General features: G+C 41.9%; 1 protein-coding gene across 2 annotated transcripts in view; it reads left to right on the forward strand.

The window, feature by feature from the left end:
• The window catches only part of gfra4b (GDNF family receptor alpha 4b), an 86,245-nt gene extending 72,237 nt beyond the window's left edge, over window positions 1-14,008 (forward strand). Inside the window, exons 4-8 of one of the 2 annotated variants that reach the window (XM_029725606.1) lie at window positions 5,314-5,659; window positions 6,461-6,570; window positions 7,794-7,928; window positions 10,199-10,362; window positions 10,689-12,069. In XM_029725606.1, coding sequence (XP_029581466.1) covers window positions 5,314-5,659; window positions 6,461-6,570; window positions 7,794-7,928; window positions 10,199-10,362; window positions 10,689-10,829 — 896 coding nt within the window. In that variant the 3' untranslated portion in view covers window positions 10,830-12,069. Of the gene's footprint in view, window positions 1-5,313; window positions 5,660-6,460; window positions 6,571-7,793; window positions 7,929-10,198; window positions 10,363-10,688; window positions 12,070-13,821 lie in introns of those variants that run through there. The other variant, XM_029725614.1, reaches the window with a different exon arrangement.
• Window positions 14,009-19,205: the final 5,197 nt, after the last annotated feature.

The raw sequence follows: 19,205 nt of genomic DNA on the forward strand, positions 1-19,205 counted from the left end.
TCCAAAGCTAATAATTATATGCATATTCTAGTTTCTGGGCAGGAGTAATAATCAGATTAAATCTGGTACGTTTTTATCCGGCCGTGAAAATACTGCCCCCTAGTCATAACAGATTAATGCAGGGAAAGTTAAATAAGTTTTACCTGATTTCTATCAGCATGTTAAATGTGCAACCAGCGGGAAAACATTTCTAGACCACCTTTACTACACACACAGAGATGCGTACAAAGCTCTCCCTCTCCCTCCATTTGGCAAATCTGACCATAATTCTATCCTCCTGATTCCTGCTTACAAGCAAAAATTAAAGCAGGAAGTACCAGTGACTCGGTCTATAAAAAAGTGGTCAGATGAAGCAGATGCTAAACTACAGGACTGCTTTGCTAGCATAGACTGGAATATGTTCCGGGATTCTTCTGATGGCATTGAGGAGTACACCAGATCAGTCACTGGCTTTATCAATAAGTGCATCGAGGATGTCGTCCCCACTGTGACTGTATGTACATACCCCAACCCGAAACCATGGATTACAGGCAACATTCGCACTGAGCTAAAGGGTAGCGGGACTCTAACCCGGAAGCTGATAAGAAATCCCTCTATGCCCTCCAACAAACCATCAAACAGGCAAAGATCAATACAGGACTAAGATCGAATCGTACTACTGCCCAGTGACACAAACCTACCAGACGAGCTAAATAACTTCTATGCTCGCTTCGAGGCAAGTAACACTGAAACATGCATGAGAGCATCAGCTGTTCCGGACGACTGTGTGATCACGCTCTCCACAGCTGATGTGAGTAAGACCTTCAAACAGGTCAGCATTCATAAGACCGCTGGTCCAGACGGATTACCAGGATGTGTACTTCGAGCATGCACTGACCAACTGGCAAGTGTCTTCACTATCTGAGTCTGTAATACCAACATGTTTCAAGCAGACTACCATAGTCCCTGTCCCCAAGAACACTAAGGTAACCTGCCTAAATGACTACCGACCCGTAGCGCTCACGTCTGTAGCCATGAAATGCTCTGAAAGGCTGGTCATGGCTCACATCTACACCATTATCCCAGAAACCCTAGACCCACTCCAATTTGCATACCGCACGAACATATTCACAGATGATGCAATCTCTATTGCACTCCACACTGCCCTTTCACACCTGGACAAAAGGAACACCTATGTAAGAATGCTATTCCTTGACTACAGCTCAGAGTTCAACACCATAGTTCCCTCAAAGCTCATCACTAAGCTAAGGACCCTGGGACGAAACACCTCACTCTGAAACTGGATCCTGGACTTCCTGACGGGCTGCCCCCAGGTGGTAAGGGTAGGTAACAACACATCCGCCATGCTGATCCTCAACACGGAGGCCCCTCAGGTGTGCGAGCTCAGCCCCCTCCTGTACTCCCTGTTCACCCATGACTGCACGGCCAGGCACGACTCCAATACCGTCATTAAGTTTGATGATGACACAACAGTGGTAGGCCTGATCACCGACAACGATGAGACAGCCTATAGGGAGGTCAGAGACCTGACCATGTGGTGCAAAGATATCAACCTCTCCCTCAACGTGATCAAGACAAAGAAGATGATTGTGGAGTACAGGAAAAGGAGGACTGAGCATGCCCCCATTCTCATCGACGGGGCTGTAGTGGAGCAGGTTGAGAGCTTCAAGTTCCTTGGCGTCCACATCACCAACAAACTAAAATGGTACAAGCACACCAAGACAGACGTGAAGAGGGCACGACAAAACCTATCCCCCCTCAGGAGACTGAAAAGATTTGGCATGGGTCCTCAGATCCTCAAAAGGTTTTACAGCTGCACCATCGAGAGCATATTGACTGCTTGCATCACTGCCTGGTATGGCAACTGCTCGGCCTCTGACCACAAGGCACTACAGAGGGTAGTGTGTATGGCCCAGTACATCACTGGGGCCAAGCTTCCTGCCATCCAGGACATCTATACCAGGCGGTGTCAGAGGAAGGCCCTAAAAGTTGTCAAAGACTCCAGCCACCCTAGTCATAGACTGCTCTCTCTGCTACCGCATGGCAAGTGGTACCAGAGCACCAAGTCCAGGTCCAAAGCCCCCAAGCCATAAGACTCCTGAACAGCTAATCAAATGGCTACCCAGACTATTTGCATTGCACCCCCCCCCCCCGGATCGCTGCTGCTACTCTCTGTTATTATCTATGTGTAGTCACTCTTTAATAACTCTACCTATACATGTACATATTACCTCAATTACCTCAACGCTGACTCTGTACCGGTACCCCCTGTATGTAGCTCCCCGCTATTGTTATTCACTGCTGCTCTTTAATTATTTGTTATTCTTATCTCTTACTTTTTTTGTTGTTGGTATTTTCTAAAAACTGCATTGTTGGTTAAGGGCTTGTAAGTAAACATGTCACTGTAAGGTCTACCTGTTGTATTGGGCGCATGTGACAAATACAATTTGATTTGATTGGATTTGATGTCAAGAACAGCTCAAATAAGCAAAGACAAATGACAGTCCATCATTACTTTAAGACATGAAGGTCAGTCAATCTGGAAAATTTCAATAACTTTGAAAGTTTCTTCAAGTGCTGTCGCAAACACCATCAAGCACGATGATGAAACTGGCTCTCATGAGGACCGCCACAGGAAAGGAAGACCCAGAGTTACCTCTGCTGCAGAGGATAAATTCATTACAGTTAGCAGCCTCAGATAGCAGCCCAAATAAATGCTTCACAGAGTTCAAAGTAACAGACACATCTCAACATCAACTGCGTGAATCAGGCCTTCATGGTCGTGTTGCTGCAAAGAAACCACTACTAAAGCACACCAATAAGAAGAAGAGACTTGCTTCGGCCAAGAAACACGAGCAATGGACATTAGACGGGTGTAAATCTATCATTTGGTTTGATGAGTCCAAATTTGAGATTTTTGGTTCCAACTGCCGTGTCTGTGAGACACAGATTAGGTGAACGGATGATCTCCGCATGTGTGGTTCCCACTGTGAAGCATGGAGGAGGAAGTGTGACCCTGTGATTTATTTAGAATTGAAGGCACACTTAACCAGCATGGCTACCACACCATTCTGCAGCGAGACTCCATCCCATCTGGTTTGCGCTTAGTAGGACTATCATTTGTTTTTCAACAGGACAATGACCCAACACATCTCCAGGCTCTGTAAGGGCTATTTGACCAAGGAGAGGGATGGAGTGCTGCATCAGATGACCTGGCCTCCCCAATCACCCGACCTCAACCCAATTGAGATGGTTTGGGATGAGTTGGACCGCAGAGTGAAGGAAAAGCAGCCAACATGCGCAGGGAGTCTTGAAGCAAGATCAGGGAGTGAATAAGTTAATAAATAAATGAAACATAATACAAAACAGGAAACACGAACAACACACAGACAGGAAACTGAAAGAGAAACAATAACGCCTGGGGAAGGAAGCAAAGGGAGTGACATTATAGGGCAGGTAATCAGGCACGCGCTGGTGCGCGTAATGATGGTGACAGGTGTGCGCCATAACAAGCAACCTGTTGACCTAGAGGCCAGAGAGGGAGTATACGTGACACAACATGTGCTCAGTATATGTGGGAACTCCTTCAAGACTGTTGGAAAAGCATTCCAGGTGAAGCTGGTTGAAAGAATGCCAAGAGTGTACAAAGCTGTCATCAAGGGAAAGGGTGGCTACTTTGAAGAATCTAATATATATTTTGATTTGTTTAAAACTTTTTGGGTTACTACATGATTCCATATGTGTTATTTCATAGTTTTGATGTTTTTACTATTATTCTGCAATGTAAAACATTTTTAAAATAAAGAAAAACCCTTGAATGAGTAGGTGTGTCCAAACTTTTGACTGGTACTGTAAGTAAATGCACCTTTGGCAGCGATTACAGCTGTGAGGCTTTCTGGGTAGGTCTTTAAGAACATTTCACATCTTGATTGTGTAACATTTGCCCAGTATTCTTTTCAAAATACTTCAAGCTCTGTCAAATTGGTTGTTGATCATTGCTAGACAACGATTTTCAGGACCTGCCGTAGATTTAAATCAAAACTGTAACTCGGCCACTCAAACATTCACTGTGTTCTTGGTAAGCAACTCCAGTGTAGATTTGGCCTTGTGTTTTAAGTTATGGTCCTGCTTAAAGGTGAACTCATCTCCCAGTGTCCTGTGGAAAGCAGACTGAACCAGGTTTTCCTCTACACTCTGCGGTCCAACTCAAAATCTAGGATTTTGCCTGTGCTTAGCTCCAGTCCTTAACGATTACAACAATAGCCGTAACATAATGCAGCTACCACTATGCTTGAAAATATGGAGTTGTACTCAGTAATATGTTGTATTGGATTTGCCGCAAACATAACACTTTGTATTCAGGACAAAAAGTGAATTGCTTTGCCACATTTTTTGCAGTATTACTTTAGTGCCTTGTTGCAAACAGGATGCATGTTTTTCAACCCTTATTTTATTGTGTTCACTCTGTCAATTAGGTTGGTATTGTGGAGTAACTACAATGTTGTTGATCCATCAGCAGCTTTCTCCTATCACAGCCATTGAACTCTGTAACTGTTTTAAAGTCATCATTGGGCTCATGGTGAAATCCCTGAGCGGTTTCCTTCCTCTGGCAACTAGGAAGTTGGAAGGACGCCTGTATTAGGAAGGAAGGACGCCTGTATCTTTGTAGTGACTGGGTGTATTGATACTCCATCCAAAATGTAATTCATAACTTCACCATGCTCAAATAGATATTCAATATCTGCTTTTTTGTTTGTTTTATTTGTACCCATCTACCATAGGTGCCCTTCTTTGTGAGGCATTGGAAAACCTCCCTGGTCTTTGTGGTTGAATCTGCGTTTGAAATTCACTGCTCGACTGAGGGATCTTACAAATAATTGTATGTGTAGGATGCAGAGATGAGGTAGTCATTCAAAAATAGTGTTAAACACTATTATTTCACACAGAGTGAGTCCATGCAACTTATTATGTGACTTGCTAAGCACATTTTAGTCCTGAACTTATTTAGGAATACCATAACAAAAGTGTCAAATACTTATTGACTCAAGTCATTTCAGCTTTTCATTTTTAATTCATTTGTAAAAAATAAATAAAAACATGATTCCACTTTGACATTATAGGGCAGTGCACCAAAAAATCTAAATGAAATCAATTTTAAGTTCACGCGGTATCACAACAAAATGTGGAGAAAGTCACATTTCTGAAGGCACTGTATCACTGATAGGTGATATACCATTTACCCAAAAATAATTTCTCTGTCTTTCTCTTGTTATTGTATGGTTCTCTGATCCCTCCTTCCCCTTCCGCTAACAGACTCCGAGGCTGGCATGGTGACGGTGAACCGCTGCCTGGATGCAGCCAAGGCGTGTAATGTCGACGACCTGTGCCAGAAGCTCCGCACAGAGTACGTATCTGCCTGCATCAAGCCCTCTGCCAAGTCTGGCCTCTGCAACAAGGCCAAGTGCAACAAGGCCTTACGCCGGTTCTTTGATCGCATCCCTCCAGACTACACGCATGAGCTACTCTTCTGCCCCTGCACGGACACGGCGTGCGCAGAGCGACGCAGGCAGACCATAGTTCCCGGCTGCTCCTTCGAGGGCTCGGAAAAACCCAGCTGCCTGACACAGATGCGTATTTGCAAGGCTGACTATGTGTGCAGGTGAGTGAGACGCTCCAATAACACAACATCATGACTTATATCCTTTGGGACATAGAGCACAATGAGCTGCTACTGTACCACTTCTTTCTGTTCTTGGTCAAGTTGTGCCTCAGCTCGCTCCCAGAGAGGTAGATCTCTGCCAGCTCATCTCTTCCATTCTTCTACTCTCAGTGTAAGGTGTTTAACAGTGGCTTCCAAACTTGTTATCACTTTGAAAGAAAAATGTAGTTGTTTGTATTATCTTGTGACCCACCAACTCAACCAAAGACATTCTTTAGTCCTGACCCAGACAGTACCAGCTGTGACCAACCAGTAGGGCCATGACCCATTATTTGGGAACCACCCCTCTATCAGCACACAAAACAGAACAAGCAAACCACTCAATCAACAAAATGGTTCAATATTCTACCCCCAAACCCCCTGGAGAGTGTGCTGCAATAACACATCAAATATTTAACACAGATAAAACATAAGATGGATTAGAGTTATCGCTCATTGCAATCGTTGGTCATGAACATTATTTTCACCACCCCTTTTACTGCTCTGGGGCTGAACTAATGATTCTGGCTTGTGGAATGAAACAAATAAAATAAACCAATGCCCCTCACTGCAGTTTGCCACATAGCCTTAAACATACGAGTGTTGTACCAAATCTATAGCACATAGAGATAGCGAAACCCTCTCTTCCTCCAGTGAAAACCATTCAATAAAACATGCTATCTTTACGGTATGCCATCATTGTAATTGGTGTCCGGCCCTTGCTCACTGCTAAACAGTACTAGTTGTATTGGCTCTGTATAGGTCCCGCCTGGCTCAGTTCCAGTACGACTGCCAACCAGCCGAGTCGTCTGCCAACGGTTGCAAGCAGGGGAACTATGGAGCCTGTCTACTCGCCTACACAGGCCTGATAGGTGGGTACAGAGATGGAGAGAGCGAATGTGAAACGGATGGGAGAAAGCCGAACATGTGGAGGAGAGGGTAAATCGATGAATAAAGAACAGGAGAAAGAGAAAATTAAGTGTTTAACATACAGAATGTGAGTGGAGGAAATGTAACTAGCCTACAGTGTACTGAAATGGAGAAAACAGTTAGATACAGGGGAAATGAGGAGTGGGGGAAGGATAGAAAATGTAAACTAATGAATAAAGAACAGGAGAAATAGTGAAAGGAAATTATTACTTTGGAGGGGAAATGAAAGTTGCTGTTTAAAGGAGCTACATGTAACAATTTAGCAATAATTCAGATTCCCTTGTGGTTTTCAAAGTATATCTTAGAAATAGCATAAATAGCTTTCTGACCTTATCATAACCCAAATTACATCTGCTGCATGGGCGTAATGTTATGTTGTTTATGTTTGCAACCTTACGAACGAGAACCAATCATGAAACAGGAAGATGCTGATGCATGTACCTACACGGAAACTATTTGCTATTTGCACGTTGAAATGCTAGATGTACCTTCTTTAATACTGTAGGCCTATAATAAATGAGTATGAGTAGGATTTGAGTAGATCTTATTTGTGGAGGTTTAAATCAGTACAGATGTCGGATCTTAATTTGAACCGTATTGTCGTAGAAAAACAATCCTGCAGCAACAGGATTTCAAAGTTTAGTCCATAACGTTGCTTGATCAGTGATTAAGCTATTAGCTTTGTTTTATGCACTCGCTCAAAGAACGGCCGTTTCTTTTTCATGCTCTTCAAAAGAGCACATAGCGACCTAATGCATTTCAAGAGCTTCCTATGGTGCCCTCTAGCACAAACAAACACTTGGCATTTTCATTCCTGGCCTGTATTTATTAAGCACTTGAAAACTTTCCACTCCATTTCAGAACTTGGGAGAGAAATGGCACAACAAACACTTTTAAACGTTTTCAAAGGAAGCACAAATTGAAGCATCTTTGACTTCATAAAAACAAGCAACAGATAACTGGCAAGAATTACCCTCAACACACTTGCATTTCTGCTAATGTCTTGAACAGTATTCCACCTTACATTGTGCGAGTGAACTGTGAATTGCAAATACTGTTCATAAATGTTTTAGTTTGTATAACATTGTAAAAACAGTCTTGTAACAATCGGTCTTTGGAGGGAATAAATATTTGATACTGAACTGAGCACACATTGTTTCTACAGGCAGCTCGATAACTCCCAACTATGTGGATAACTCCACGTCTAGCGTGGCCCCATGGTGCTCCTGCTCTGCCAGTGGGAACCAGAGAGAAGAGTGCTCCGACTTCCTGGAATACTTCACCGACAACGTCTGTCTCAGTGAGTGGCTCCCAATGGCTCCTAATCCATCAAGTCATCACTGAAAGCAGTCTCCAGTGACTTAGGCTGGAGGTTCCATAGGGCTCTGGTCAAAAGTAATGCACTATATAGGGAATAGGGTTTAATATGGGATGCAGCCTTAGTGTAGGGTTGTGTTCACTAGGCATGAAATGAAGGAAAACAGCCCAAAGTACTATCTCAACGTTTGGAAACATTTTGAAACATTTTGCTACGGTGTTCCCTAATGAACATGTTTGCAAGGTTTAGACTGGGAAAGAACAAGAGCAACATCATCTTGTATCTCAAAAAGCGCTATTTCTATAAAGTATTGTTCCTTATGTTCTAATGGTACATGATATGGGGCGGTTTCATGGAAGGTAGTGATAATTTACAGTTGAATAGCCATAGTGATTGTTAGCGTGAATGTGTGACATCTGTAGCAGGTTTTAGGAGATAAATCAGAACTCCATGAGTTCTGGGGATTTTGCCTGTCAGTGTTTTGTCATGTCTCATGTGCGGTAGCCTACACTCTTTGAAAAAAAGCGTTCCAAATGGTTCTTCGGCTGTCCCCATAGGAGAACCCTTTTTGGTCCCAGGTAGAACTATTTTGGGTTCCATGTAGAACCCTCTAGGGATAGGGTTCTACATGGAACCAAAAGTGTTAGGTTCTAGATAGCACCTATTTTTCAAACTATGTACTGGTAAATGTATTTACTATACTTGATTTAGATTTTTGCTTAGATTTATTTTCTCTCTGAGGAATGATTCATCCAACACTATGGTTTTCTATTACAATAATTGGTCTGCGCAACAATGCCTTTGGAATTATTCAACTTGTTTTTTCTTGATGATGGAAATAAGGGATGATGTTACTCCTTGTTGAACCTAGCCTATTTTCATTGATGAATACCTGCTGTATCCTTGGTAATTCCACCTGGGTGTTCACAGTGCCTTCCCCGAGTGAAAAGGAAATAGGTTATCCCTGGGATTCTAAAGTAATCACTTATTTATGATTTCACCCTCTCCGTCTTAATGGCTTGTGCATTTATTCCTGTTTTAACAGTTGATGTAAATATTGGCATAGAAGACTCAACCTATAGACTTAACCCATAATGACACAGTAATAATTGCGTTATTACATGTAATAAATGTAATATCACCTCACATGATGGGAGACAAGCTAGTTCCACCTTCTGATGGTTTACAGAGAGGGAAACAAGGATGAAAGACAATATGGTGCTTGTGCGATATGTTTATGATCCCTTGTAGAAGATGAAGAGTGCTTTCAACCACATGAACCAGACCTTCACTTTCAGCTTTATTTCAGGAGCATCCTGTCTCAGCACCGTGACTCAGTACACACATTTCCCTGAGATTTTTTCTCTCTCACCCTAATGGTCTTCCATCTCTATTCCAATTTTGCTTATGCCCTTTCTATGTAGTGAATACTTAATTGTCCTTATTATTGACTTTGCTACAGTGTTTTTCATCTGACCTGTTTAAACAGACGGGCTATCTTCCTCCCGGAGAGCGCGGTAAATCTGGTTTCCACTAGATAGTATGGGCACAAAGTAAAAATGTGCTTTTTGGTCTTCATTTAAGGTTAGAGATAGACATAAGGTTTGAAGTATGGATAAGGTTATGGTTAAGGTTAGGTTTAAAATTAAATTGTAGAAATAGGCAGGCTTTATGACTTTGTGACTGTGGTAAACAGTGACGACCAGTTACTCTAAAGCCATCTGATAGCCTCTCCTCTCCTCTCCTCTCCTCTCCTCTCCTCTCCTCTCCTCTCCTCTCCTCTCCTCTCCTTGGTGGCCTCTCCTTCTCCTCTCCTCATCGTCTCCTCTCCTTGGTGGCCTCTCCTTTCCTCGCTTCGCCGCTCCTCTCTTCTACTCGCCTCTCCTCTCCTCAGTGGCCTCTCCTCTCCTTGGTGGCCTCTTCTCTCCATGACAAAAAAAGGACACAGAGTGAGGTTCCAGGCTTGTTTGGCCAATGCCACTCATCTGTGAGTTAATGAGAGGATGTGGAGAGGCAGGTGCAGTTGGGGAAACCTGAAGAGAATACTGAGTATTCGCCTTTTCTTCTCCACCGAGCAAATCCAAACTTGCCCGAGCCAAGCCGCTCAGGCAGAATGCAGAATGGGTCCTGACTGTGCAGTAACTGAATGTGGGCGTGATTGGAAATTGATGAAGACGTGTCAGGTCCATTTCGGGAGCTTTGAGTCAAATTGTCTCTTCTCAAACTGTGCCTGTTGTCATCTTGTTAAACAGGGAATGCCCTCCTGGCGTTTGGGAGCGGGACAGATATGGCGCCCACTCCCAGTCTATCGGGACTGCTCAGCCCTGCCGCAGGCAGAGAGAACCATGCCACCACCCCTCTGCCTGCTACCGTGGAGACCACACGGAATGTTCCGGACCCAATTATACCAACACAGGTGTGGTGATTGTTTCATCAGGGTCAGAGCTAGAATGGGATAAAATAGATGTTCAGTTGTTTGTACAGTATAATTTTTTTTTTTTGATTTGCCAAGAGTTGAAACCTTTGCCAGTTAAGTTCAGGGAGGTTACAGTTGCATATTTACAGTACTCCCACCTGATCACCTTTGACCTTTGAAATTTGAATCAGAATGAGGGAGCATATCTTAGATTTGGCCCTCGACAGTGAATAATACCTCCCTAGTTTTGTTCTGTTTTGTTTCAGGCTAACCATGTGGGCTTCAATGTTTTTTGGTCAACATTGATTTCTCTTTCTCACCCTTAGGCCAGCGGAAATGACCGACTGTGGGGAGATTCTACCCTCCCATTGGATGGGCTCCCAAACTCTGCCCCCGCACTTGGCCTTCTGCCTCCAACGGTCTTTACCGGCCTTGTGCTCCTACCTCTGCTCTTATATGGACAGTAAAGGAGGAAGCACTGTCAAGGACCACCCATAGAGCAGATGGGATGATTTGTTGGCTCTAGAGAAATTTGACTCTTTGGCCAATAGGCTTCTCTTCCTCCGAAACATGTACAGCATAGTCGTTTTTATATTTTTGTGTCTTAGTGGTTCAACTGCATCTGCGAGCCCTTTAAGTGTACAGAGAGGGACTGAGACAGATTGAAACCAATCTGTACACTTGTACATTGTTATCGCTTCAAGTCAAGATAAAAGTACTTTTTATGTGGACTAACCTACCATCCAGCTATCCAAGCACATCCATTGTTTTCAAGAGTGAATTTAAAAAGCACCATTGGAAACTACTCGGTTATCCTTTAAGATCTATATATAAATGGAAAGCTCTTACCTAAAATGTTGTCAATGAACTGCGAACTTTGTCTTTATTTGGTACTCAACTGCACAAACTGATTGGAAAAGACCCTTGAGGATATAAGTGCTTTAATACAGTTCGCTTTGACTTGACTGAAGGAGGAACATTATTTCTAATCAATACTGGAATGGTAGAGATGGACAATGGAGCTATGGCTTATTCAGCCATTCTGGACAAATACACTGACTCAGATCATTCCGAGTGCTGTCGGCTGCAAGAGATGTGGACACCTCAGAATACCTGGACCTAATGATTATCATGCCCGCAGTGAAGATTGGGCTCTTTGTCTACTGCCAGTTCATTTGTTCTCGCTAATGATTAGCTAAGTGTTCATTATAAAACACTTTCTTCTCCTTTGTTGAAATTAAGTTACTGTATGAGCAAACAGATTATCTTTATGTGTACAGTACCATTGTTCTGCGTTTGTGTGGAAGCACTGCCCTCTGTTCCTCATTGTGTAGATGGACATTGTTTAAAGGGTGTCGGAATCGGTGTGCCATATAGGAAGAAGGACTTGTGTCTCAACATTTCGGGCTAAATTTGACCCTTTTCACACTACTGAGCCTAGCCAAGAGAAGCCGAGCTGTACTGTGCTGGCCTTGTTACACAGCCACCATAGTTGCTGAAACCATGCTGGAATGCACAATGTGAAAAGAAAATGCCAGAGCCAATAGCAGAGTACAGTTTGGGTCAGCACAATAGTGTGAAACGTGGTATATGTTACCTGTTCATAATAAAATATGGTCATGAATGATGTTATGGGGAGGACGGAAATTTTCCAATGTCATAGGAATCATTTGAATTGCTGCCAATAAAAGCTATCAGAAAATCCAATGCTTCTCTCTTTCCTAATATACAGTAAATGTCCTGTTCAGTGATTGGACAATAAACATCCTTATCAGTTCTTCAAACAAGCAATTAGATTATGACGTTTCAAGCAGATTTCTAGCCCGTAGAGCTTTTGCTGAGTACAGTAATATGTGTATTTGTTTATGTTTGTTCGAATATTAATTGGACCATAGGGGTATGGGTTGGACGCAATTAACGGCTTGATTAATTAAAGTTGAAAAGTTGAGGTCTTGTCAGGCACAGTATACGCAAAGAACACTAATGACAACTCTGAGTATTCTGCACATTTCAATAATGGAAGAGAAGGATGCCTTGGAGAGCGCCATGATTAGAAAATAAACAGAGAAGTAGCTGTGAGGTAGAATCAGTCAGGTGAATGCAAGCCGTTTCACTCTCAAAAACAACCGTCTGGTGGCCAGCTCTTCTATGAAAAATTATTTGGAAACCAGGGCATTGTGGTTTGTTGTTGGCATTGTGTATTACTACTGTAAGCAAGGGCTCTATCCGTATCACGGAAATTCACGGTTACAGCGTGATTGAAATTTAAAGACAATCCCACTCATCGCTAATGGAGCGGTGTGAACGCTCCGGCACTCCACATCCTTTTAAACCGCTCCGCGCTCACATGAAAAAAAACTGCTGCTCCGAATTCGCTCCATTCATTAAAATCACAATTTAACAATCTATTTTTGTGACTACCTGGAACTACCATTTGGTTTTGAAGTTCTGAAACAAAACCATATCATATGAATCAAAAGTATTTTAATCAACATGAAAAGGTGAATGTAAGAAGCGCTCGTCATTTCATATCATATTAAACAGCATATAAACACTCAAAATAGGTCAGGAACCAGACAGGGAGCCTATTATTTCAAGGCAATAGCCTACAAAGAAATACATTGTGAAGCATTTGCGAGTGCGACACTAGGCTGGTAATCTAAAGGAAGTTTTTTCTGAAGTGTCTATTCTATATCTGAGAGATATAAGAAACATCAGGAAACATATACTGGATATATTTTATTTACATGTATTTAACCCCTTATTTCTGTCACTAAACAGTCTCCATATATACTTCCATAATTTCGACTGGTACCAGGGGACCTTTAGACATGTGTAGAGCAAAACAACCAACATATATGTGTTCGTGAGAGTCTCATCTTTACACAGAGGGGACATATTAGTGTGTAGCCCAAACTGTTTGGATGCTAGAGACGGAAGTTGGCAGATCGCCTGTACCAACTTCAAATGAGTCGTAGAGCAAAACAGAGAACACCATCGTGTTCGTGGGAGTCTCATCTATCCGTAGAGGGGTTATAATAGTTTGAAGGCCAAACCGTTCGGACGCTATAGATGATTTTGTGAGAAGACCGATTTTTGGGATGTCTCATGATCTGAACCACATTTCACCGCAGATGCGGAGGTTGTCACATCTGCTCCTGCCATACCCCCTAGTGGACATCTGATGTCTCCTTGACCTGCAGCCATTCCCCTAGTTCTCCCTCTCTGTGTGTGATTGTGTGGTTGGAGACAGGTGTGCTGGAGTCAGAGCAGTTCCCCACCAGCTGCAACCCATTCCATAATCAAGACCTTTACAAATACTCAGTCCTGCCACTTCCACTCTGCCAGATCGTAATTTCCGTTCAGTCAGTCATGCTTCTAGCTATTTTTTATTATTTAAGATCCTGTATCCTGCGTTCCCTGTTTCCTTTCCTAACACTGTTTCTCCTCTCACTACAGTCTTGCTGCTCTGACTCTGGTTCCTGTCTCCTGTTCCACATCTCACCATCCTGCTACCCTGTTCTGGATTCAGCTCACCATCACTCCCCTGGATTCCCCTCCGGACCTGTTTACCCTGTCCCAGCCTCCACATCTGGTTTCCTACAACTCATCTGAACTTCCCTGGATCCGCACTTCATCTCTCCCTGTTACAATAAATATCTTGGTTCATTCATCCCTGTTTTCTGGTCTGAGTCTGCAAAAAAAAACAGATATCTCTAGTTTAAATTGACAGATTTATATGTTTTTTAATTATTATTATACTAATTAGATTTCCACGGAGGCACGGACATCAACTCAACCATAGGGAGTTCAACATTTCATTGTATTAAATCATTATAGTCACTTAGAATGAAATACAAATGAAACAAAAAATGCCTTATTAGGCTCAGTCTACAGTGCCTTTGAATTAATTTGTAGAAACACGAGTTTGGCCAGAGTCTGTGGCTTGAAGCTCATGCGATGGTGTCTAGAGAGCAGGCCAGCAGCTGAGAATATCCTCTCTATGCTTGCAGAGCCACTGGGGATGCTAAACACCTAAAGGTATAACCCGATCAAAATGGAAAGCTCCTTGAAAGTAGGAATAAAGGGAAAGGGAAGGGGATACCTAGTCAGTTGTACAACTGAATGCATTCAACTGAAATGTGTCTTCCACATTTAACCCAACCCCTCTGAATCAGCTGCCTTAATCGTCACCCACGTCATTGGTGCCCGGGGAACAGTATGCCTTGCTCAGGGATGTCAAGCCTATTGGGCCAAAATCAATTATGGCCTATTGTATAGATAATAGAACAAAAATTAACTAAACTTTTAAGAGATCAGATTTTTTATTTATAAATACAATGATGAACTTAGTTAGCTACCAACCTCGTTCCTTTCTGTTAGCATGTGCACGTAGTAAGTACACCATAATGCTATTTCGCGAACTCCGAGACAGTAGCTGAAGCAAGGGGCTATAGCGGCACACAAGTACACTACAAATGCATGCTGGGTCGGGCATGCCCTGAGCTCGTGAAGTAAGCGGTACTGGAGCGAAATTGGAGTTGGCGAGAAGGCCGACACGCTCCAGTCAAATTGGGCTTGCTCCGTTCCTCGCTCTGCTCTAGTTCCGCTCACATACTCTGTCGGAGACTGCATTCACGGTTAACGCTGCATACAAGGGTTCTTCCTTTAAAAGTTACGAGCTTGTGCCGCAACCGTTAGTTGTAGATGGTGGCATTCTGTTATTGCACCACACTATCACAAGGGGGAGTTAGAGCGCTGATCTATTGATAGTATAAACTGTGGCACAAATTGACTATCTTTTTGTAAAGGAATGGAGGCATTTTAAGTCTGAGAGTCTCTCTTCTCTGGCACTGGATTCCTGCATCAGGCAACAACAACAGAAACTGTCGGCGATCCTGGAGTTTTAAGAGAGAACTTGTTTAAATACAATGGGGGAATTACACTTGACATGTGGACTGATGATTTTTGAAAAATAGGCACGGTGGGCTTTTGGTTTTTCTCCTTCTAAAAACAGAAAAAAATCCTTCTAAATAACGAACTGCCTTTATTTACAAATTAGTAAGAATGTCTCACCCCATGTTCAATAATGGCCTTTTTCCCTTTATTAATTAAGATTACAACCGCTCACTTTTGGTTATTTGAAAATGAAATCATCTCCAAAATATCATTCTTTTTTAAACAAGCCATAGAATGTTGGTTGCAAATTCAGTTTAATCCACCAGAAAAGACAAAACACATAATACAACAAATATTGTGGTTAAACTCAAATATACTAATTGATAAAGAAAAAACTTTATCAATTGGAACCTTTATCAAGTGGAAGGGGGAAAAACGGACGACTTAACTGTCGGCCCTCAATTAAAGACCAAAATTGGTTTAAGAAAATTGTGATAAATAAAAATATATACCAGTTTCATTTAAGGACCAAAAAATGGACAGCTGTGCCATATAGATTGCAGAATGGTTGGGAAGAGATTTTCGATGTACCGATTCCATGGCACATGGTTTATGAATTGACACGCAATGTTCCGTTTATTATAACCTACTGCAGGCCAAAAACCTATGGGTTTAACCTTCTGAATTAATGATTATATTGAAGATAGAAGCCGCCTCTTATTGAGTTCCGAGAGCCGATCTGTTATCCAACAATTATTATTATTATTAACCCTGCAGTATAATTATATAAAAGCCCCTTAGATAGTCTGTGTTTTTATTTACAGTAGTGATGGACAGCTGGAGGCATTTTGTTTTTCACAAGCGTAGCAGGCTGTGAATTCTGCAAAAAACATTTCCAGTATGGGCTATTAGCAGGATAATAGAGTCTTCAAACTTTACAAAAGGATAATCGAATAGCTCGGCTACTGTAGGAGTGAAAAAAAATACCCCCAACTTGCAATGTACTCTAAAGTTTTACATTTCTAACTCCAAACCTCAAGTTTATTTAACTAGGCAAGTCAGTTAAGATCAAATTCTTATTTTCAATGACAGCCTAGGAACAGTAGTTTAACTGCCTTGTTCAGGGGCAGAATGACAGATTTGTACTTTTTCAGCTCAGAGATTCAAACTTGCAACCTTTCGGTTACTAGTCCAACGCTCTAACCACTGTGCTACGCTGTCGCCCCAATGTCAGATGATAAATATACTGTACAGTATTTATGCTTTCATTAATAACGTAATGATAAAAATACTCTTTCAAAATGCAGATGTTTGTTTCAACTATCAGTAGGATAATAGGGAATACATATTACTGAATGACAGAGCATGGGGACTGGTCTTGATAAATCAATCTTTATTTAATTTTTATTTGAAAATGTTAGGATAATTTTGCCCTTTTTTGCAGTCACTTAGTAGCTTAGGCCTACTCCCGACCGGTCCCGCTGTACAGCGCCATATTTTCCTAACTGAAACCCTTAATTAAATCGCTTTAGCCATGATTGTAAAATGAATCATCTGATGCATTGGTCCAGAGCCAGGTGGTATTGGCAGAGAGTCACTCGTCATCGGCGGAGAGTCAGGTGGCATTGGCGGAGAATGACGCGTTGAAGAAGACGAGGAACGAGATGTCGTCTCAATCGGAAATGACCTTACTCTTCTATCACTCAATCTGTAACGCTTCAGCGATCCAGATTAGATAGAGCCCTAAATCAAGGATACCTTGTTTACGTCAATGTGAGATTGTGGCAAGGGTATCAGCGGTTTAACCATTCTCAAGAGGTGACTTCCAAAAGACAGTACTACGGGGAAAACCCATATTTGCATTTGTAGGCCTACTTTGTTGATGTGAAACAGATTGTAGTAATCAATATGAATACTCAGTTGGAGTGGTTCGGATGATTTCCAGTGAGAGGGATGTATTGGCTTGGTGCGACTGTATACTCAAATCCTCACATAGCATGACTGATGGCTTTTAATTTAACGTTCCGTGAGAAAAACATGGAACAGGTCCACATGGCTTACCTCGAATGACCTGGCTACAATTGTATTCAATGGATTTTGTATCCCAGAAAAGAGGTCTCTCTCTCTTTCAAAAAAAGAATTACACTGACCTTTCATTGTGGTGTATCATGCCATGCGGCCATAACACACCACAAAATAGAACAATGGTGTGGCTATGATTCTGAATGTGGCTGATAGTAATATTGGAAGTGTGGTGTTGAGAGGATATCAGCGCTGCCAGGTTTGTATCACCGTACACCACTGGACTTGGCTGCACTCCCAGGTATGCGTCGGCATTTCTTTCACTATCCTCTCTGACAATGCTTTTGATTAGCCCAAGAAAACATGTATGGCGTGATAAAGAATGAAGAAAGCCCACAACATCAGAGGAAATATAAAAGGAACATTTATAATTTTTATGATGAGTCTAGGCCTCAATTTTTTTTTTACTGAGCAGAAAATTGCTTTTGACATTTAAAGACTACAGAAGTAATAGCCGTCCTCTGAGAATGTGAATAGGCTGTTTCCCATTTATTTTTGTGGATCCGTTTTACTTTCAGCTTCCGTTGCAAACACAAATGCACAAAAACGTCAGGGGAGGAGGAGATAAGAGTAGTCTTTGAACCCTGAGAACTTACTGAAAGCGCTGCCGTAGAACCATAGAACCAACATAAAAACTTGGTTGGAAGTCGCCGAAAGTAGACTTTTACTTTAAAATAAAAGAATCAATTCATATTGACATTGAAATTGCTTAATATTCATTGGGATATACAACTGTAAACAAATATCAAATGTATGCTTGCTTTTTTTAAATATAATTTGATAGACATTACTCATCCCAAGATTCCCAAACCAGAATATGTAGTTTTGTGTAGCCAAGAATCCTATGAAACATTCACTGTATCATATTTCTTTTGTCCAATATGGAAAAACATTTTTAAAGAGTTACCTGAAATACAACAATATGGGCAGAGTTTAACTAATTGGATAGCTGCAAAACTGCAATCAAAGTCTGTTGGGGGCTTACAAACTTCACAAGTAATTGAAATGGTTATGCTATCTCCCATGTAAAAGCTCCAAAGGAATGTGCAATTAATGGACAATTCATGGTATGACTTCAGTTATGGATTGATTTTGCTGCACATGGAATCCCTCAAGTACTTATTACCAGACAGTGCAGAGACACTGCTCTGGCCTCCCTTTAAGATGGGTCTAATATTTTATGATTTAGGTACCACATGGTGATGACATGACCCTCTGCAAGAAGATACAACCTATATACAGTACTCTACAGGATGAGTGAATATTGCCACAGCACTTGTTTTTGCCCAACAGTGATGAAACTCAGTGGCAGCTAGTGACCTACAAATTTCCAGAGGATGATGGGATGAAAAATATTTTGAACAATAATAAAGCTAATGGGGTCGCAATCTTTCATGTTCCAAGCCATCCTCTTTCAATCTTTCGTGTTCCAAGCCACCGTCTTCAATCTTTCATGTTCCAAGCAGCCATCTAGAATTACAAATAAGAATACAAATTGAAGACTGACATAATAAACAGCTAGGTGAAAGAAAATAACAGTAATTATTTGTACCTGACTTTTTCCCTCTGCCATTCCCTTGCTTCCAATATACATGTATTCCCCCCAAAAGCTGCAGGGACCTTTGGGACTATCAGTTGGGCCAATGCCCGATTCACCTCAATTTCTACCCAATGACGGTTTCGAATTCAGACACCATCATTGGAAACAATCGAGTATTGCCCTGGGAGTCTTGCAACCCTTTGCCATTTATTGCAGAGTCCTGAGTTCACCTGCAAATATCTACCCAGAGTTTTTTACCAATCATATTTTTGAATTCCAAGGAGTTGCTTGCTTTTTCCATTACCTTCTAAAGCCCGCCTTT

Source organism: Salmo trutta, chromosome 3, assembly GCF_901001165.1.
Source record: "Salmo trutta chromosome 3, fSalTru1.1, whole genome shotgun sequence".
Lineage (NCBI taxonomy): Eukaryota > Metazoa > Chordata > Actinopteri > Salmoniformes > Salmonidae > Salmo > Salmo trutta.